The sequence below is a fragment of the Amblyomma americanum genome, chromosome 10 (assembly GCF_052857255.1).
Source record: "Amblyomma americanum isolate KBUSLIRL-KWMA chromosome 10, ASM5285725v1, whole genome shotgun sequence".
NCBI lineage: Eukaryota > Metazoa > Arthropoda > Arachnida > Ixodida > Ixodidae > Amblyomma > Amblyomma americanum.
The window spans coordinates 34,852,768-34,871,608 of record NC_135506.1 but is presented as its reverse complement, the minus strand read 5'-3'; the positions used below and the strand labels follow the sequence as shown (position 1 = coordinate 34,871,608).

The 18,841-nt window shown below is 50.5% G+C and overlaps 2 protein-coding genes across 2 annotated transcripts; both read right to left on the bottom strand.

Moving 5' to 3' along the window:
- Positions 1 to 582: 582 nt before the first annotated feature.
- Positions 583 to 4,831, bottom strand: LOC144108191 (endothelin-converting enzyme 1-like). Its single transcript, XM_077641469.1, has 2 exons — positions 4,628 to 4,831; positions 583 to 2,514 (listed from the first exon to the last, which is right to left on the bottom strand). Exons 1-2 carry the CDS (start codon positions 4,829 to 4,831, stop codon positions 583 to 585), a joined length of 2,136 nt encoding a protein of 711 aa, XP_077497595.1.
- On the bottom strand, positions 4,633 to 5,692 carry LOC144107306 (uncharacterized). Its single transcript, XM_077640301.1, has 2 exons — positions 5,428 to 5,692; positions 4,633 to 4,962 (listed from the first exon to the last, which is right to left on the bottom strand). Exons 1-2 carry the CDS (start codon positions 5,608 to 5,610, stop codon positions 4,837 to 4,839), a joined length of 309 nt encoding a protein of 102 aa, XP_077496427.1. The 5' UTR covers positions 5,611 to 5,692; the 3' UTR covers positions 4,633 to 4,836.
- Positions 5,693 to 18,841: the final 13,149 nt, after the last annotated feature.

Here is an 18,841-nt window from a genome sequence, read left to right as displayed (position 1 = left end):
TCTTAGTAGCACGGAAGAGTGCAGTTTTAATGTTGAGTTATTCAACTCTGCTTCGTTCCGCAACGACGAATGTCATTAGCTCTTTCAATTGCATTCTTGTTGCACTGCTGATTCTGCCGATAGGCTCCTGCTCTGTTTCCTTAAGCTCTTTCATAGTTAGCTCCTACAAATCCCACACAAAACGATATTTCGGAATCAGATTCAGCGACAAGTACGCACATGTCGAGCGCGACTGGCTCATAAACCGCCATACACTTTATTCGCTCGCGGAAAAAGCGGAACACAACACCCGACAAAATTTCTATTTTTAGATCCTCGCAAGGTCAAAATGGCATTTAAAGGCTATCGGGACAAACTAACACACATTAGTGCTCTTACTCAAAATTTTATACCAGTGCGCGCAAGCTAATGGCTCCCGACGTATACGCGAAGACGACGACCCCTTCTACGATCGAGATTTCTATAGTTCTATAAAAACAGGCTCAGTGAAGGGCATTTATAGCCACATCATCAATGAACAAAACGTGGTAACGGAGAAGTCACGCGCACACGAACAGAAAACTCGAATCACGAACACAAATCTCAAAACAGTCTGCACTGCTTAGAAGGATTCATCGGGTCACCGCGAGTGCAGTTAAAAGCCTTGGCGAACTGTGGCATGTGCTGCAGCGCGGGAGTGCAGATCGACTCGTGGTTTGTATTTTCAGAGCCGCCATAGCAATTGACGTAACACAGCGCGATGAAAAACAGCTGCAGTCCGCTGTACTTCTCCAAACCGAATAGGCTGCTGCTGTCCAAAGCTCTCTCTTGGGCACTGTAGGCATCCACAAGAGCGCCATAGCCAATTACTTCTTTGGCGTAATACCCTAGTTCACCGGCGCTGCCGGACGTGCCTGCTTTCAAGCAGTCCATCAGGGGCTCAACAAACGAAGCATTGGTTGCGTAGTACGCGGAAAGGAACAAGGTCGCCAGTGAAAAGGCGATCTGAGCTCCTAGGCCGCCGTAGTTTAAAGACGAATGGAGCTGTGGATCAAATAGAGGGAAGGATAGAGCGTAAGGCATCAGCTCGAAGTCTCGCTTGTCGTAGGACACGATGGACACTTCCAAATCTTGCATAAGATCTAACATATGTCCGAATTCTGCATCCTTTCTCACGTGCACCGACTGTTGCCAGTTCCGCACGAAAGAATTATTCAAGTCAGGCACATGGTCTGCAGCCAGGATTTCTTCTCCGGTGTGCTCGATTTTACGGAAGACGATTTCCGAAGAGCTCCAGTTGCTGACCACGTTGATGCCTTCGTCAAAGTACGTCCAGTTGGAAAGACGCCGGAAAAAAGCGGTTCGCACGGACTGAGCCACACTTTTTGCGAGATTAAGTGCTTCGCTTTGAAGGGCTTCAGCATAGTATTTGTCGAACAGCGTGTGCCCGGAGATTAACATTGCTCTCGTGACGCAGAAAATCCTGTAATGGGCCTGCGTCGTTTGGTAGTCACGGTTGTAATAGTTGAAAATTAAGTCTTTATTCGCGAAAAGGGCCGCCACTTGAACGGTGCACCAAGAGATCAATGTATGGAATGAGTCCGTGCCGTACCGCCACCAGAGATACAACACTCGCTCTAGATAACGGGGCGATGTGGTCGTCAGCGTGAGACTACTGTTCATTCTGATGTCAAGTTTTAAAAGCGTCGCTGTCCAGTTAACTTCCGTGAGGCCAAGCTGAGTCAAGTTTAGAAGAACGTCAGCGTTATACTCGTCAGCTGCTTCGTAACGAGCATTAGAGAGGTAGCTCAGGGCTGTTTCGACCGACGCGTCTGTCTCCTGGAACGTCACCGTATCCTCGCCTTCGGGTTGAAAGCGTTCCTTCAGGAACTGAAAGTACTCCTCATCCGTGCCGGTCGCGAACTCCCTATACCTCTTGACCACGAAGTAAAGGAACTTGCCAGAAACTAGGTTGATCCCGCTGCCATCGGGCGCGACGTCGAAGTCAAGGAGCACGTCCCAACCCAGCTTCAAAGAGCTGCAGAGGAGCGTGTACAGAACGTCTGCGCCCTTGGAAGGCTTCGGCCACACGATGCCTGCCTCAACCAGCGCGTTCTTGACGGCTGGCAGCTCGTCTCTCTCCCCTTCGAGCACATCGACGCAACTCCTGTACATGATGGCGGCCCGCTGCTCCATGTCTTGCCCCGATGCAGGCACGTCTGCACTCTTCAGCGACGCGGTCACCTTGTCCAACAGAGAAATGAACTGGTCGTTCCAAACGGTATGTCGGTTCTTCTGGCGCCAGCCGTCGCAGACGAAGTGCGTGAAGCTCTGGCACGGGTCCACCGATTCGTTGATGGAGGCGAGAAGTCTGGTCGAGTAGGCGAGGCAGGCATGCGTCTTGCAGGTGTTCCCCCAGTGCGCTGGGGAGCGCCATACAAGTGAGGCGATCGCCAAGGCCACAAGCGTTACCAATACAGTGACTCCAAGCACGGCCAGAGTAAGCCCGAGCCGCGATTTCAGCTTCTGGGGGTCCTGGAAAGTAACATTATTGCCGTAAGAAAAACGATGTGCACAATCAGTTGGTCTTACCTACGATCTCTATAAACCCCCAAAATAACCGCTTTTCTAGTGATGAATCATCGATACTGACAAAGTGTGCACTTTTGGGGTGTCTTTGTGCGCAAGGGCAGGCGCCTTCTTTCCCACAGCTCCTATCATAGCCGCTGCTGTACGAGTACAAAAATACAAAATCTCGGCTGCTGACCCGAAAGACGCGGGTTCGATCTCGGCCGCGGCGGATGAATTTCAATGGAGGCGAATTTCGATGGCGAAATTCTGGAGGCCCGTGTACTGTGCGATCTCAGTGCGCGTTAAAGAACCCCAGGTGGTGAAAATTTCCGGAGCCTGCCACTACGACGTCCCTCAATCCTGAGTCGCTTTGGGAAGTTAAACGCCACAAACGACAAAAATACAAAATACTTTTATTTCAACATTACGTAATGTTAGGAGGTGCGCCCAAAAATCCTTAGATTGGCTTGACAAAGCAGCGCACCTTCTTCCTACAGGAAACAGCGGCAACAACAGAGTACATATAACAACAAAAAAAGTGATCAAGCTTACTTATACAAGTCTGAGCCAAGAATTTGCTTTGAAGAACAAGATCAGGAGCATTGAAATAACAAGAATGATACACAATACAACACTACATAAACATACCTTTTCATAGCAGAAACATACAACAGATCTAAGGAGGTACTCAACAAATCAAGTCCGATGCCAGGTTTTAAAATAGACAGCAAACCTTTATCAAGAAAATGGAGAGGATTCGCTGTAGGAATTGAGAAGGTTAGGGATTTGAAAGCGAAACATTTGACGACCGTAATTGGTCCTTCACAAATCCGCTGTAGCCTAACACTCCGAGATGAACAGACCTACAAACTGTATTAACTGTGTGCCGAATGAATCGTTTTCTATGCGTATACTAGAGATATCGAGACTAGGACATTACTTCGCCTCTTGCAGTGTTCGTACACGCTGCTTTTTAGAACACGTCATAGGACCTAAATGAGTGACGTTATTTAGAGTTTCTTTCTTCGCACGACACGCATCGAACCACTGCCGAATCAAAATTATAATAACTGTCTAATCACTAGACGGAAAATCCTGTCGGAACAAAAGCGAATTGCTTTTTCGCCGCACAGATTTCAGGTAACATGTGAATTGTGTGCCACGGCGGATTTGCAAGCACCAAGGAAACCACGCGAAAGAAACAACAAAGGCAGTTTTTTTATAATCAGGAATAAATTTTGACAGTTAGCCGGGAACCTCGTTATCGTGACTGGATGATGATACATAAGCCTTCTATATTGCCTGCAGTTTGAGGCTCTTCGTGAGCTTGGCTACGACGACATTTACCTTCGCATTCTTGTTGATTGTGAAGAAATCCTGGATGCGTTACCTTCTTCCTCATGTTGGCCTCATCAATAGAGCATGTGCTTTATTCTCGCCCAGTGCCAAGCTGGGTCTAAACCAATCATATTCTTGTAGCGTGTGCTAGGATATCAAAAAGGACGGCCCATGCCTAAAAAAGCTCATTAAACAGATGTGTTTCTATTTGCCACAGCACTGTGTCACCATCAGGGCCTGATCACTGCTCGCAAAGGATTTTCTAAATAAAAACACTCTTTGCTGATACAGCAGCATCCTGTCCTTTCGGCTGATGGCAGTTACTTTTTGGTGTTACTATACATTGACTAATTCCGAGCTCACAAAAGCAGCAGAGCTAAATGAGACAAAGCCACTCGAAAGGAACATCATAAGTCCATAAGTCATGACACAGACATGCGCTGAAAGCAGTACTGAACCGCACTCTTTTTACCATTTTGTAAGCCTACCTATATTACTCGTTGATTTCTTTTAGCCCATGCTGTTCTGATCTGCAAATAATGAGTCAACTACTTGCTCAAGAGCCAATACATGCGGCCTTAAGAACACTCTACAGTGCTAGTTCCCCCTCTCAGTATGCGTGACTTCGTTCCTTCAACGTCATCGACCTATACGCGTAAGCTTTCTTCTGAGCATGCAGTCAAAAACTGCTACTTTTCTGTTACGCTAGGCGCGTGTGCCAGGTTCCAATGGCGCGTACCGGAGGCGATTTCGTCCTATCTTCGCCAGGGGGCGGATTGCCGCGGAAGCCGGGCGGCTGCACGAGGGGCGGCTGTTCGACATTCCCCGGGCTGCTGGACAGCGGCGAATCAATGCTGAGCGCTCCCGAGTAAACACCGTCGGACACGGACGATGCTGGCGATGACAGGCAGGAGCCGACGGCAGCAGTGTCAGCGGAGGTCATTCCGTTCACACCATGGCCACGTCCCACCGGCAACGCCGCAGCTGAGGGACTGGCTGGACCGACACTCTCTGGACAGGTACCTCCAGCAGGGTCCGCCTTGCCAGATGGTCGGAGGCGGTGGCCTTTGGCACCTGCCGATGAGTGCACGACACGGCGGTTGTGGAGGTCTGGTTATAAGGGGTGGGGCGGCGGGGGTTGTCAAGCCCAAAAGTTCTACTGCATGCTTGGCCATGACACATCAACATCTCTAAGGTATGTCCTTTAAAAAAGGCACAACCACATCCACATGTGGCTAAAAGCTCAGTAAAGTAGGTACTTTGAGAAATTCAGGACGCGAATCACAGCGAGAATAAAATATGTAGAAAACCAGACTCTAGGGAGCAAAAGGAACCCAACTGGCAGCTGCAGCATCACATAAACTTAAGTGCTAGTTTTGTAGTGACTAAACTCCCTACTCCTCTCCCAGAGGCCTGCGTGCCGTGCCGGAGAGGGTAGGTAGGAATCCGGTTCAAACATTAAAATTTATTCTGAATCTCAATCTGAAGCAGAACGAAAATGGCACCGAATGGAGTCATCTGACAGCTGGAACGGCCTACCGTGCATACGTCTTTGATGGAATGCTGGTTGTATGCGCCTGGGTGCACTGTCGCTGCCCGCAGGGCTCCGCGAGGGGCTTCCAGGTATGTCCGACAAACGGGTGCCGCCTTGGTCTCGACCGCCGGGACCGCGTCTTTGGCGGCGGCGCTCTGCTGAGGAGGATCCAGGCCTCCGAGCTTCATCGCGACTTCCCGGCTTGTCAGGCGGCATTCCAGCTCACTGACTGATTGCTACGGCGTTTTCGAAGAAGGGCAACGCGGCGGAACGGCTACCGAGAGGCATTCAGTCTTCTTCTCGTCTCGTGCCCGGCGCGCACAGCGACCGTGCTCGCCGGTCAGACGATGGCGATAACGATGGGGTAAGGGGGGGGGGCGCTTTCGAACCGTCAACCAGCAAAGAATCAGCAACGAAGTTGTTGTTGCCTCTAAACTGATGGCACATACCCATATATTCTGCATCCTTGGAGTAGCAAAGACTGGCGCTCGCGCAGACGAAGTCTCTTTCACGTGTTTGCGTTGCCGGGTTCCCTTTCTAAATTTCTACCTTCACAGATCTGGCCTGGCGGCTTCCCCATTGTGCCCTTTTTGTGCCGAACCTGAGACAATAGACCACTTCTTGCTGTTCTGCCGCCGCTTCTCTCATTTGAGGAAGCGTCTTTCGCAAATTCCATTTCATCAACTGGGTTTGCCTGTGTCCTCCGCGGTTGTTCTTTCCAATGGCCCTTCTTTGCTTGGACGAAGCGACAGGAGTGTGCGCTCTGCTGTGCGAAATTTCCTTCAAGATACGGGGCGACTCCCATTCTATTTTCGTTTTCCCGCTCTCAGTCAGTACGACATTGAAACATTACAGGCATTGTATACTATTATGCACATTAAGTCATTGTCCCGTCTTCGATCTCATAGTAACAGGACCCCTGTCCTTGTGTCTTCCAATCTATCAGCATACATGCCATTACCATTGCTCGAGGCTGGTTTGGTTGGAGGCTCGGATTGTAAGCTCTCGAGCTCTCCTATCCGCCTCGCCATTCCCCGCGACGCCTGTGTGTCCCGTTACCCACATTATTATGTGTTGCAATTGTTTTTCCTTCGGCGGTAATTTGACTGTCTGTACTGTCTTTAGGATGCGGAGCGCTGTTCCCCCTATTTTGGCACTCTTGTGGTTTCTGCATGCTGTTTGCGAGTCTGTTAGAATTATTAGGGACCTTTGAGCACGGTAGCCCTCTGCCGCCGCTAGGGCTATGGCAGCCTCTTCGGCCTCCTCAATAATGCCATCCCTCATAGTTGCGCTGGCCATTTCTTTGAGCTCATGATTAATTGCCGTTGCAACCGCTCTATTTCTGTTGTGTTGTCTTGTCCTTCCGTATGCAGCCGCATCCGTGTGCGTAATGTTTTCTTTGTTGGCTAGGTTCTGTTGCACATACTCTATCCTAGCCTCCTGTCGCTACCCTAAATTGTTTCCCGCAGTTCATCTGGTATCCATCAGGAAGGAGGACAGCGATCAATCGGGTCCATGTAGTTGTATATGCTTGGCAGCAGAGCACGGGCCAGCACTCGCGCATTTCTGCAGTGGAGTAAACCAGGAGCAGCACGGATTAGATCACAATTTTATTAAAGAGAGTAATCGGAGTGAAGAATAATGTACGTCAGCCGTAATCAAGGTAGATAAAATACGTAATTTCAAACGATAAGCGCAACACGTTTGTCTGGGTCGGCCCAGGTCTTGCCAGAAAGGTATGTGCCCCGAAAAGGCCCTCTGCAAAAGACCGATTGCTCCACTACATCCGCTGATGATCTGCCGAGACCGAGTGAAGACAAGCACTCGAGGAAGGAGCGGAAAGGCAAGCAGAATAAAGACAGGAGAAGGCAGTGTTAGATGAGTACAGAATGTGTTCTTTGTCTGCCTTGGTTTTCAGACAGTTGGGACACTGAGCTGTGTCCAGACATCCGAAGTTTATGAGCATTAGTGTGGCGCAGAGAGCGTTAGTTTGAACTTTGCGAAGTACATGTGCTTGATCCGTGTTCAGTGATGGGCTAGCTTGAGGTAAGATTGCGCAATTTTCCCTGGTGTTCTGGAAGTGTTGGGCTATTTACTCTGCATGCTGCAGCGTCTTTCAATGACATTGGAGTTGGCCAGGGGTTGAAGGCGCCCGGATGTTGAATTGGAGGGCCTGTTGATGAACCAACTCATTTCCCCTAATCCTAGCATGAGCAGATATCCGACGCAAGGTGAATTTAATGATCGGATTGCTATTATAATATTACACTAAATTCATGCTGGAAGATTGAGATCCGCAAGGGTTGCATAAACATCGTCAGAGGACCGCCAACGTGAGGTAAAAAACTCATTTACCAAGCATTTAATCCCACGCATATGAAAAGTTTTTGACTTTTATTCAAACACGTGTCTGTGCTCAATTTTTAATTCTATATGTCGCATGATTTTAATTTCAGTTCTGAAGATTGAAGACCGATAATGAGGGCCGTGCTCGAGGAAAGAAGAGAAAGAAACTGAGCTGGCCCCACGAGCCCGATTCGAACGTGAGCACGTGGAAAGTGTGTAGCTTTGTCGCCGAGTCGCAGCGCCAGCCGAGCACTTTGTTCTTTTGTGAGCTACAAAAAAACCGTTCAATTGAGGACGCGCACAATGCTTTTATTTGAGCTAGGATGCGGCGCAGACCCCTATGCTACCACGAATGGCAAGGGGTCGCCTGACGCGTCAACTACAACAGCGCCCGGAGCCGACAGCAGCGCCGTGAGCTTTCAGACGGCAGCAAGGGGACAGCGTGGACGGAACAGTAAGTCCTAATATTTATTCCATTGGCAATGCTAGCAGAATCAAACATCGCCAAGCGTTTTGCCTCGCCGTATACAGCGCTCGTGTTACACTCGCAAAGCTCTATTGCCAGAACTGTAGAAAAAGTCAGTAGTGATAGTGCGGCGTATGGAATAGACACGAAGCACAAGACGGCTCTTAAGTGATCAGATGTGCGTTCTGTTCACATCATCAGGTGACCCACCTGATATCCGTGGAAATATAAATTAAAATTGGTTTTTGGGGAAAGAGAATGGCGCAGTGTCTCACACCTCGGCGGACACCTGAACCCTGCCGTAAGGGAAGGGATAAACGAGGGAGTGAAAGAAGAAAGGAAAGATTACGTGCTGTAGTGGAGGGCTCCGGAATAATTTTGACCACCTGGGGATCTTTAATGCGCATTTTCAGAAATTCGGTATTAAAAGGTATTCTCGCTTTTAAATACCAAATTTCTGACGGGCCCGGGCGATGTCAGTGCAGGTTGAAGATCCCCAGGTGGTAGAAATTATTCCGGAGCCCCTTATTCTTTGTCTCTTCTCTTATGGCAGGGTTCAGGTGTACTAAAAAGCATTTTAGACCCACCGCGGTCTCAGTAGTTAGGGCGGTGGCTCGGTTTTTAAGGCGCTCGGCTAGTGATCCGGAGCACTCGGGTTCGATCCCGGCCACGGAGGCCGCGTTTCCATTGAGGAGGAGAAAAGCAAAGGCGCTTGTGTGCTGTGCGATATCAGTGCAGGTTAAAGATCCCCTGATGGCCGAAATTATTCCGCAACCCTCCACTGTGGCGCCTCTTCCTTTCTTGTTTCAGCTTCTCCTTTATCCCTTCTCTTACGGCGCGGTTCAGGTGTTGGATGAGAAGTGAAGACACATACTGCGCCATTTCCTTTCCCCCAAAACCAATTTTTTTATTGTTTTTTTTGGGAAAGGAAATGGCGCAGTATCTGTCTCATATATCGTTGGACACCTGAACCGCGCCGTTAGGGAAGGGATAAGGGAGGGAGTGAAAGAAGAAAGGAAGAAGGAGGTGCCGTAGTGGAGGGCTCCGGAATAATTTCGACCACCTGGGGATCTTTAACGTGCACTGACATCGCACAGCACACGGGCGCCTTAGCGTTTTTCCTCCATAAGAACGCAGCCGCCGCAGTCGGGTTCGAACCCGGGAACTCCGGATCAGTAGTCGAGCGCCCTAACCACTGAGCCACCGCGGCGGGTCCAAAAAAAAACCAATTTTCAAAAAGGTATTTTAGCGCGAAAGCACTTCTGCCGCACTACCCGCGTTTCAGCGCTGTGTGTTTATGTGGGAAGCAGGGCGAAATGAAACCGAGGGCAAGCACCACATGCAAGTCGAGGTTACATCAGCGCGAGACGCTCTGCAGAAACCAAGGAGGGTTTCGATACGGATCCGCCGCGGCGGCTCAGTTGTTAAGGCGCTTGCCTACTGAGTATGAGTATCCCGGTTAGAACTCGACCACTGCAGCCGCGTTTCGATGGAGGCGAAGCGCACAAAGCGCCTGATTGATGTGCGACTTCAGTGAACGTTAAAGGCGTCTGGCAGGCAAGGCGCCCGGCAGCGCTTCTACGTGGTTTGCCGCTATACGCGTCCGTTTCACCGTGAGTAGCAGAGGAGATTTCTCTAACGGGCAAGGTGTCGCGCCGAACTGACGGTGGCGTTCCGTGGACTCCCTGGCAGTGCTGCAACACGCTGTCGTGTTCCGCTCTTAAGGGCGACGCTTAAGTGTCCTCCAATTTTCTTTCCTCAAATCAACAGGAGGAAAAGAACGTTTTAAAAAATTGGAGGCTTATCAAGGTTAAGCCCAGTGGATGCGAAGCATGTTAAGCAGCGAGCCGCATATTGAGCGCGCCGCTTGGCTAGGCGTTCTTCATCGGTTTCCGTAGCACGCTGCAGCCTTCGTTTTGCATTCCTATTTTTAACGTCCTTAGCGTTTGGAGGCATCTTGACCGCATACACGCCCGGCGCAAAGACGCTGGCGCGTTTGCGGGCACAGAGACTGACGCGACGGCGGGCGCGCGCCGCTTCATCCCTGGCGTGACGTCACATATCACGTGATGCAGCGATGGTGGCGCCGCCGCCGCGTCGCGCGCGACGGCGCGAACCGAAGCGTGGAGGCCTCCGCCGGGCGACGTCCGACGGCGCGATATGAGGCCCCATCTGCAGCCGGTGTGACGTCATGTCACGTGACCTACTTGAAGGTCACTTGAAGGTCAATGGTGGCCACCGCCGGGAGGCGACCGACGGCGCGATATGAGGCCAAATCTGCATCCTGTGCGACGTCATCACGTGACCTCATGTCACGTGACCCCACTTCAGGGTCAATAGTGGCCACCGCCGGGCGTCGCGCGAAGGCCCGAAACCTACGTTAATATGCTTCGCATAAAATTGCAGCAAGATATAGGCACAGTCTGCCTCACTTCTTGGTGGACACCTGAACAGCGCCGTGATGGAAGGGAAGGAGGTCAGAGTGAAAAAAATGAAGGTGCCGTAGTGGAGGGCTTCGGAGTACTTTCGACCACCTGGTATCCCCAAAAAATCTCTCAGGTGGTCAAAATTATTCCGGAGACCTCCACTGGAACACGTCTTTTCTAGACATTCTCCTCCATTCCTCAGCTCACGGCGTAGTATAGGTGTCCACTACGATGTGAGACAGTCGCTACGCCTTTGTCGAAATTATTTCTGAGCCCTCCAATACGGCACCTCTATCTTCCTTTCTTCTTTCGCTCATTCCTTTAATGTTTTCCTTACGGCACGGTTCAGGTGCCCGCCGATATGCGAGACAGATATTGCGCATTTTCCTTTCCCCAAAAAACAATTTTCAGTGGCACCTGGCCCTTGTGCTGAGAGTCCAGGGACACTTCTTTTGTGGCAATAAAGTTTTCTATCTCTTTCTGGTCTCGAGAAACGCGGCTGCCGGCGTTGTCTGGACCGTTTCGCCGCCGCGACAGAAATAATAATAATAATTAATTTTGGGGGCAAGGAAATGACACAGTATAGGTCTCATATATCGTTGGGCATCTGAACTGCGCCGTAAGGGAAGAGATAAAGATGCGAGTGGAGGAAGAAAGGTAAAAAAAGAGGTGGCGTAGTGGAGGGCTCCGGAATAATTTCGACCACCTGGGGATCTTGAACGTGCACTGACATCGCACAGCACACGGGCGCCTCAGCTATTGCCTCCATAAAACGCAGCCGCAGCGGTCGGATTCGAACCCGGGAACTCCGGATCAGTAGCCGAGCGCCCTTACCACTCAGCCACCGCAGCGGGTTTTTGAGAGAAAGGAAATTACGCAATATCTCTCTCACTATTATACTGACAGTTGAGCCGCGTAGTAAGCGAAGGAATAAAGGAATGAATGAAAGAAGAAAGGAAAAAAGAGGTGGAGTAGTGGAGGGCTCCGGAATAATTTCCACCACCTGGGTATCCTTAACGTGCGCTGACATCGGAGAGCACACGTGCGCCTTAGCGTTTCGCCTCCATCGAAACGCAGCGGTCGCAGCGGCTGGGTTTCGATGGAGGCGAAACGCTAAGGCGCCCGTGTGTGTGCAAACGCTGGTTTGTGCTCGTGCTCTGCCGCCTGCACGTGCACCGCATTCGTGTATTATAAAGGAAGAGGAGGTGGGCTCGAGACCACTATTCGAACCTCTCAGCCCTCATCTTCGAATAGCGTTATGGACGCATCCTCTATGGATTGTATTGATATGGAGTCTGATCTCCGCGCCCAGAAACGAAGTGGGTCTCCTTTGAATATTGCAGGTCCATCTTGCCCCCAGTCAAAGACAAAGAAAAATAACGCAAGTCAAAACGCTAAGACCAGTATTCTAGAAAAGGCAGTCGCGGCTGCGGCACTTCCGCCAAGATAGGGTTCTTAAGTGTCCTCCAGTGGAATTGTCGATCAATATTCTCAGCTTCAATAGATTTAAACTGCCTATGCAATCAGCTTCTACCAGATTTAGTTGCTTTACAGGAAACATGGCTAACTCCAAATTTCAATTATCATCTCAAGGATTACCATCCGTTCCGGCTTGACCGGTCATCACGAGGGGGAGGGTTGTTATTGCTCATATCTAAAAAGTTTTGCCACAGGGCATGCATTTCTTTTCAATATGCGGACAATGAATGTGAAATCCTTGCGGTTGACCTCAGTGTCCCAGGTCAACAGCCCTTTACGGTAGCTAATGCATATTTCCCGTCTGGTGTGCGTGACACTCGGCCCCTTGACTCACTCATGTCTAGTAGCCGATCTCAGGTTCTATTACTTGGCGACTTCAATTCGCACCATGTGACTTGGGGGTTTAAAACAGACAGCTTTGGTTCTAGGCTATTTGATTGGGCTTCTGGCAACAACTTGATCTGCAACAATTCCGGATTGCCTACGTTTGTTCGCAGTCAATGCCGCTCTGCCCTGGATTTAACTTTTTCCTCCCCAGGAGTCTCCGTTATGTCTTGGGCGCCTGTTGACTGTGCAACAAACAGTGATCATCTACCGATTAGTTTCAAGTTTGCGTGTAAATTAACTCTTCCTGAGCGACATCAGCGCACGTTAATAAATTACAATTGCTTTAAAGACACTCTAAAATCAGCCCTCCAAATCACTTCAGACACTCGCGCTCAGATAAGTGCCGAAAGCAAGGCTGCACATCTATGTTCAGTACTGGACCATGCAAGGCAAAAGTCTGAATTTTTGGTTAAGAGAACAAAGGGTGCAATCGCGAACAGTTGGTGGAATTCTGAGTGCACGCGTGCATATAGACGACGGAAAGCAGCTTGGAAGAAACTTCTCATCAATCAATGCCCAAAAAATTGGCTGGATTATAAGTATGTTGCAGCAACATTTAAGCGCACTGTCGCCCGTGCAAAGGAGGAGTATAATACAAATCATTATGATTTCCTTTCCCAATCGGGAAGTAAACGAGCCTTGTTTAGTTTCATGAGGCGCAACAAGGTGATTCCTCCGACTGCCAACATTGAATCCCTCGTTCAGTCCCCTGCTGCCATCGCAAAGGCCTTAGAAGGTATTGCGTGTGGCCTAGAGCTTCGCTTTACATCTGCTTTACCTTCTCCTACTATATTCACATGCACCTCAAGTGATTTCACGGAGGTCTCTATGCCTGAGCTGTCGCAAATTGTTCTGCGCTTATCCCCAGCGGCTCCTGGCCCCGATAAGGTCACTTCATCTATGATCAAAATTTTGTTCAATGAATCTTCTGCAGACCTGTTGGCTCTAATTAACCATTCTATTAAAGGTCCTTGGATACCGCATGAGTGGCGTCTTGCTGAAATAGTTCCATTGCTTAAAAAGCAAGGGGAGGGCTTAACTTTAGACAATATACGCCCTATTTCGTTAACATCGAACCTAGTGAAATTGGTGGAAAGGGTCCTTCTCGGCCGTGTCATGTCATTCATTTCAGAAAATGCTGTATTGAATCCATGTCAAATTGGTTTCAGGCCGGGTTGTTCAATTTGGTGGGCTCATACTGATCTTGAGAGTCGTATTAAATTAGCTCGCAATAGAAAACAGTTTGCTGCGCTTGTCACCTTGGATATCAGTAAAGCATACGACAGCGTGGAGCACTCGACTCTATTACTAAGATTACAGGAACTCAACTTCCCAAGCTATTTTGTAGCCTGGATTTCTGTCTTTTTAGAAAATAGAGAATTTTACTGCTGCCAAAATGGTATTTCCTCAAGGAGATTTCCACAGACAAGAGGTGTTCCGCAAGGATCAGTTCTCTCCCCTGTTCTTTTTAACATTTTTCTAAGCTCAATTCCATGCATTCAAAATGTGAAAACTTATGTGTACGCCGACGATATTGCATTTTTTGCATCAGCAGGTGACATTCACACTCTTTATCGAACCCTGCAAAATTACCTCAATGTTCTTGACAACTGGCTAGGAAGAATTCATCTGTCCCTTAATGTGAAGAAATGCGCATTGTTAGTATTTCCAGTTTCTGTTCCTGTAAACATCTGCCTGGTCTATAGAAATAACATAATACCTCAAGTTCAGACGGTGAAGTATCTCGGTGTAATATACGACTCTACTCTCTCCTGGCGGCCACACATTGAGCAAGTTTCTGCAAAAGGAGTTCGGGCCATTGGCATCCTGCGCAGGCTTTGTAGTGCTAGGTCAGGCATGAGAAGGCATACGCTTCTGATGATTTATAAAATGTACGTCCGCCCAATTTTGGAGTTCGGGTGTGTTTTATTCTCAGGAGCTCCTGCCTATAAACTTCGCCCTCTTGTGCTTTTGGAGCGTGAGGCGTTGCGCCTTTGTCTGGGGCTTCCAAAATATGTCGCCAATGCTGTTCTGCACCTTGAGGCGCGAATGCCTTCGTTATCAGCTAGGTTTCGCCTTTTAACAGTTCAAACATTTTTAAAATTGTGCGACTCCCCTCTTCACGCTTCCAGTATAATATTTCTTAGTCAACCTTCCGCCTTTTTTAGTGCTGCCTGGTCTCGATTTCATACCCCGCAGATATGTTACGTGCAGTCCCTCCTTGATCGCATAAATATCCATTTCACTGATGTCCGCCAAATATATAACAACTCCTCATCTGTCCAGATTGAATTCGATGACATTTTCCCATCGAATGCAAAGCTGCAGCCCTTCCCGCTTCTTCAGGGTCTATTGCAGGACCACCTAAGGTCCTTTCCCTCTCATGTTCTTATTGCTACCGATGTCTCGCAGGATCGCGAAAAGGCAGGTGTGGGAATTTTTTCACCTTCACTGGATTGGTCTTTTTCTCTCCGTCTTCCTGACTTCACTCCAATTTTTCTGGCTGAATTATTAGCAGTAATCTTAGCCTTACGAAAATTAGAATCTACCGTTTCCCAGGTCGTGGTTATGACAGACTCTCTGTCCATTTGCTCTTCCTTATCCTCGCCCACTGACTCTCGGCCATTACGCCTCTCTAAGTTCCTGATTCCGCTGCATCTAAATTCGGTAAGGTTGCTTTGGGTACCAGGTCACATGGGCTTTCACTTAAATGAGGTTGCAGATTCCTTAGCAAGAGCCTCTCTCAGCGGCCCAATTGTTGCTGTCCTACCATCGTGTGCATATACAGCTGCGGTGAGGTTTCGCAGCTACACAATATTTCAGGAATTTGCTGCCTCGGCTCTTACATCGTCTCCCGAATATCAGCATCTTCTGCATCCTTGGAGTAGCAAAGACTGGCGCTCACGCAGACTAGAGGTCTCTTTCACGCGCTTGCGTTGCCGGGTTCCCCTTCTAAATTTCTACCTTCACAGATCTGGCCTGGCAGCTTCCCCACTGTGCCCTTTTTGTGCCGAACCTGAGACAATAGATCACTTCCTGCTGTTCTGCCGCCGCTTTTCTCATTTGAGGAAGCGTCTTTTGCAAATTCCATTTCATCAACTGGGCTTGCCTGTGTCTTCCGCGGTTGTTCTTTCCATTGGCGCTTCTTTGCTTGGACGAAGCGACAGGAGTGTGCGCTCTGCTGTGCAAAATTTTCTTCAAGAAACGCAGCGACTCCCATTCTAATTTCTTTTTCCTGATCTCTGTCAGTAAGACATTGCAACATTACAGGCATTGTGTACTATTATGCACATTAAGCAATTGTCCCGTCTTCGATCTCCAAGTTAACTGGACCCCTTTCTTTCCCTCTTCCAATCTATCAGACTACATACTATTTCCACTGCTTTTCCCGTCAAAAATTTCCTGTATCCAGTAATTAACCGCCTGTGTCTTGGCCACTCCCCCGTAGTGGGTATGTGCCAGCAACGTCTGAGGCCTTCCTTCCTTCCAAGCGCGAGGCATGTGCGAGAGCGACGCCGGTTCTTGGCGAGCATTGGTTTTGTTCATGGTTCAGTCGTCGATGTGCTTCAAACTATTAAGGTGGTCGATGTTCTTCGTTGCAGGGTTCTGCATTCGACTTCATCTCATCGATGGACAATGCGGGTACCCACATTCACGTCTTCCCGCACAGCACCCAGGGTAGTCTCTGTGACAGCCACAGAAAGGTGAGTAATGGAATTAGCACGAAGCTTCGCTTGATTTATAGGGTGCGTGTCCAGTTCCGATTGTGTTTCTGAGGACCTTGGTCCGGAAACGTAATTGCTGTTAGCCGGTATGGTGTTACTGATGTACAAGAGATCGACACAAAGCATTGGTCGTCTATTGCTGAACCATTCCTACTGGTGACGCCCTTAAATAGCTTGGTTTTATAGCGTTTAACGTCCCAAAGTGACTTAGGCCACGAGGAACGCCGTAGTAGAGGGTTCCGGAAATTTTGACCGCCTGGAGTTCAATAACGTGCACTGACCTCGTAAAGTGTATCGGCCTCTGTCTTTTCGGCTCCATCGAAATTCGATCGACGCGGCCGTAATCAAACCCGCGTTTTTCGGGTTGGCAGCCGAGCAGTTTCGTGGTGGTGGTAGTGGTTTTTTCTTAAAATAATAGTAAAAAGGAAGGAAAAGATTTTAGCAGCCCGGCATCTGCCATCGATACTGAAACACGTGAGCTGGGCAGCGGAAATAAAGGATAGCAGGCAGAATAGAGAAATGAAATGAAAGAGGAGAGGGGACAGGAAGAGAGGATAGGGGGAGAAGTAATATAAACAAACTATTTACACAATAAGAAATGCGTCCATGTAGTGCGCGTGATTAGTTCATGTCGGAGGAATTAAAAGACACGCGCACTTCACTGTGTTGGCTACAACTGGAGTGGGGCGTCCAGTTATTAATAGTTCAAGGTAGAACTCGCGGAGCGTTCGGTCACTGCGTGTAACTACCTGGCGGAGATAGACGGGTCGTCAAGCCTGTGAATTCGAGGAATGCACAGAGGCTCAGCAAGGTTCGCTCACGAGTGCGCTCACTGCCCTGCCTCCACAATAGCGTCTTGAGGGAGTCTGGTAGTATACCCAGCGCCCTATAGGCCGCAAGCATATCGCTACGAGCGTCGGCGAACGCGGCACAGTGAAGGAGCAGGTGTTGTAGTGTTCCCACTGCACCGCAGCCGTCACACACATCACTCGTCGCGATTCCATGACACTCCCGTCGTTCCCCGGGCCAAACGCAGCCAATGCGCGCGCGGAGGATAAGTGCGCGAAAGCCGGTGATACTTTCAATGCGGTCACCTCCTGCGTTGCGTGTGCCGGGGTGCTGCTTTCGGAGGTAGTCGTGGATGGTCGCACGCACGTCTTCCAGCGTATCGGGTTGATCGCTGGAAGGTAGTTGATGCGGAACGGTCGCAAAGGCGTCAGCTTCTTCGCTGCCAGTGATGCCGTAGTGACCGGGCACCCACTGTGTACACACGGCCCATCCTCTCTGCGCGAGGCGCTCGATGCGCGAGCGAATTTCCCGCCCTAGAGGGGTACCGCGGCTTTTAGACTGCAGGCGGCTGAGTGCGGTGCGGGAGTCGCACAGCAGAGAACTCCTGGGCGGCGGAGGGCCGAAGGTGAACAGCAGGTCCAGCCCGAGCCGGATCCCCATCAACTCCGCCGTTGTGGAGGAGCCCAGGAAGGTTGCGTGTTGCTGGCTGTGCAGTCGCAGGGGGGGGGGGGGGGGGGGGGGGGGGATGGTAGCCGCCGCAGCAAGGGAGCAGCTGTCGCGGGCCACTGACCCGTCGGTGTACACGAGGAGATGGTCCTGGAGCTCCTCGGGCATGACGGCTCTGGCCAGCTGCTGCACAGCACAGAGGGGTGCGCTCCGCTTTCCCGCGATGCCGACGATCTCTCGCTCTACCTCCGAGGCAGCAGGTCAGGGCGCGCAGGAGCCGTAAGGGGTGGGCCTTGTCAATTGCTCATACTCGGGCAGCGCCGCGCCCATTCGTGAGCGCGGGTGCGAGCGCATACGTTGCAGAACCGCATCGAGACGCCGTCCGGTGCGCGGTGAAGCCGGTCGATATGATTCAGTGCCCTGCGCGCTGCCTGGAGCTCAAGGGGCCACGCTCCTGCCTCGGCCAACGTTGCTGCGCACTGCGAGTTTTTGGGCAGGCCTAGGCACACGAGCAGGGACTTGCGGTGCTGGAGCTCGAGTTTCTTCCAGCACGGCTTGCGCAGCGTGTCGAGCGGCAGCGCATAGAGCACCGGCCCCAAAGCTGCGGCATTGTATAGACGCAGCGCGGCTTTTTGGGAGATGCCCTGGCCTCGAGCGGTGAGCTTGTGCACGGCGGCGGTGATCCTCTTCATCTGCAGAAAGGCCTTGGTCGCGCGGGACGAAAAAAAAAGGAGCCAGTCGATGTCCAGGCCAAGGTACCGCACCGACTTACGCCAAGGAATCGGAGTCTAGTCTATTGACAGTGGCTCTAGGTGCACGCGCGGGCGCGAAACGCAGCCCATGGCCACCGATTTGTCCGCGCTCAGCGCCACACCAAGGCCGCGCAAGCTGGCATCGATTGCGGTCAGAGCTCCCTGAAGGCACCCTCGCATGCGGAACGCCTCGCCCGCTGGTCCCCGGCACCACAGAGTTATGTGGTCTGCATATATGGACATGTACACGTGACGTCGGCCGCTCCTTGGGAGGGAGGCCGGCACCACCGACATGGCAACATTAAACAGAAATGGTGATAAGACAGAGCCCTGTGGCACGCCCATGTCCACCGGACGAGGCTTGGCGAGCTTACCCCCTACTC

Bases quoted from the DNA above. Each gene is read 5' to 3' on its own strand.
- LOC144107306 (XM_077640301.1), bottom strand. From the start codon at position 5,610: ATGAAGCTCGGAGGCCTGGATCCTCCTCAGCAGAGCGCCGCCGCCAAA. The intron at 4,963-5,427 runs GTAGGCCGTTCC...ACTCATCGGCAG, and splicing joins CCATCAAAGACGTATGCACG to GTGCCAAAGGCCACCGCCTC.
- LOC144108191 (XM_077641469.1), bottom strand. From the start codon at position 4,831: ATGACCTCCGCTGACACTGCTGCCGTCGGCTCCTGCCTGTCATCGCCA. The intron at 2,515-4,627 runs GTACGCGCCATT...GTTACTTTCCAG, and splicing joins ATAGGACGAAATCGCCTCCG to GACCCCCAGAAGCTGAAATC.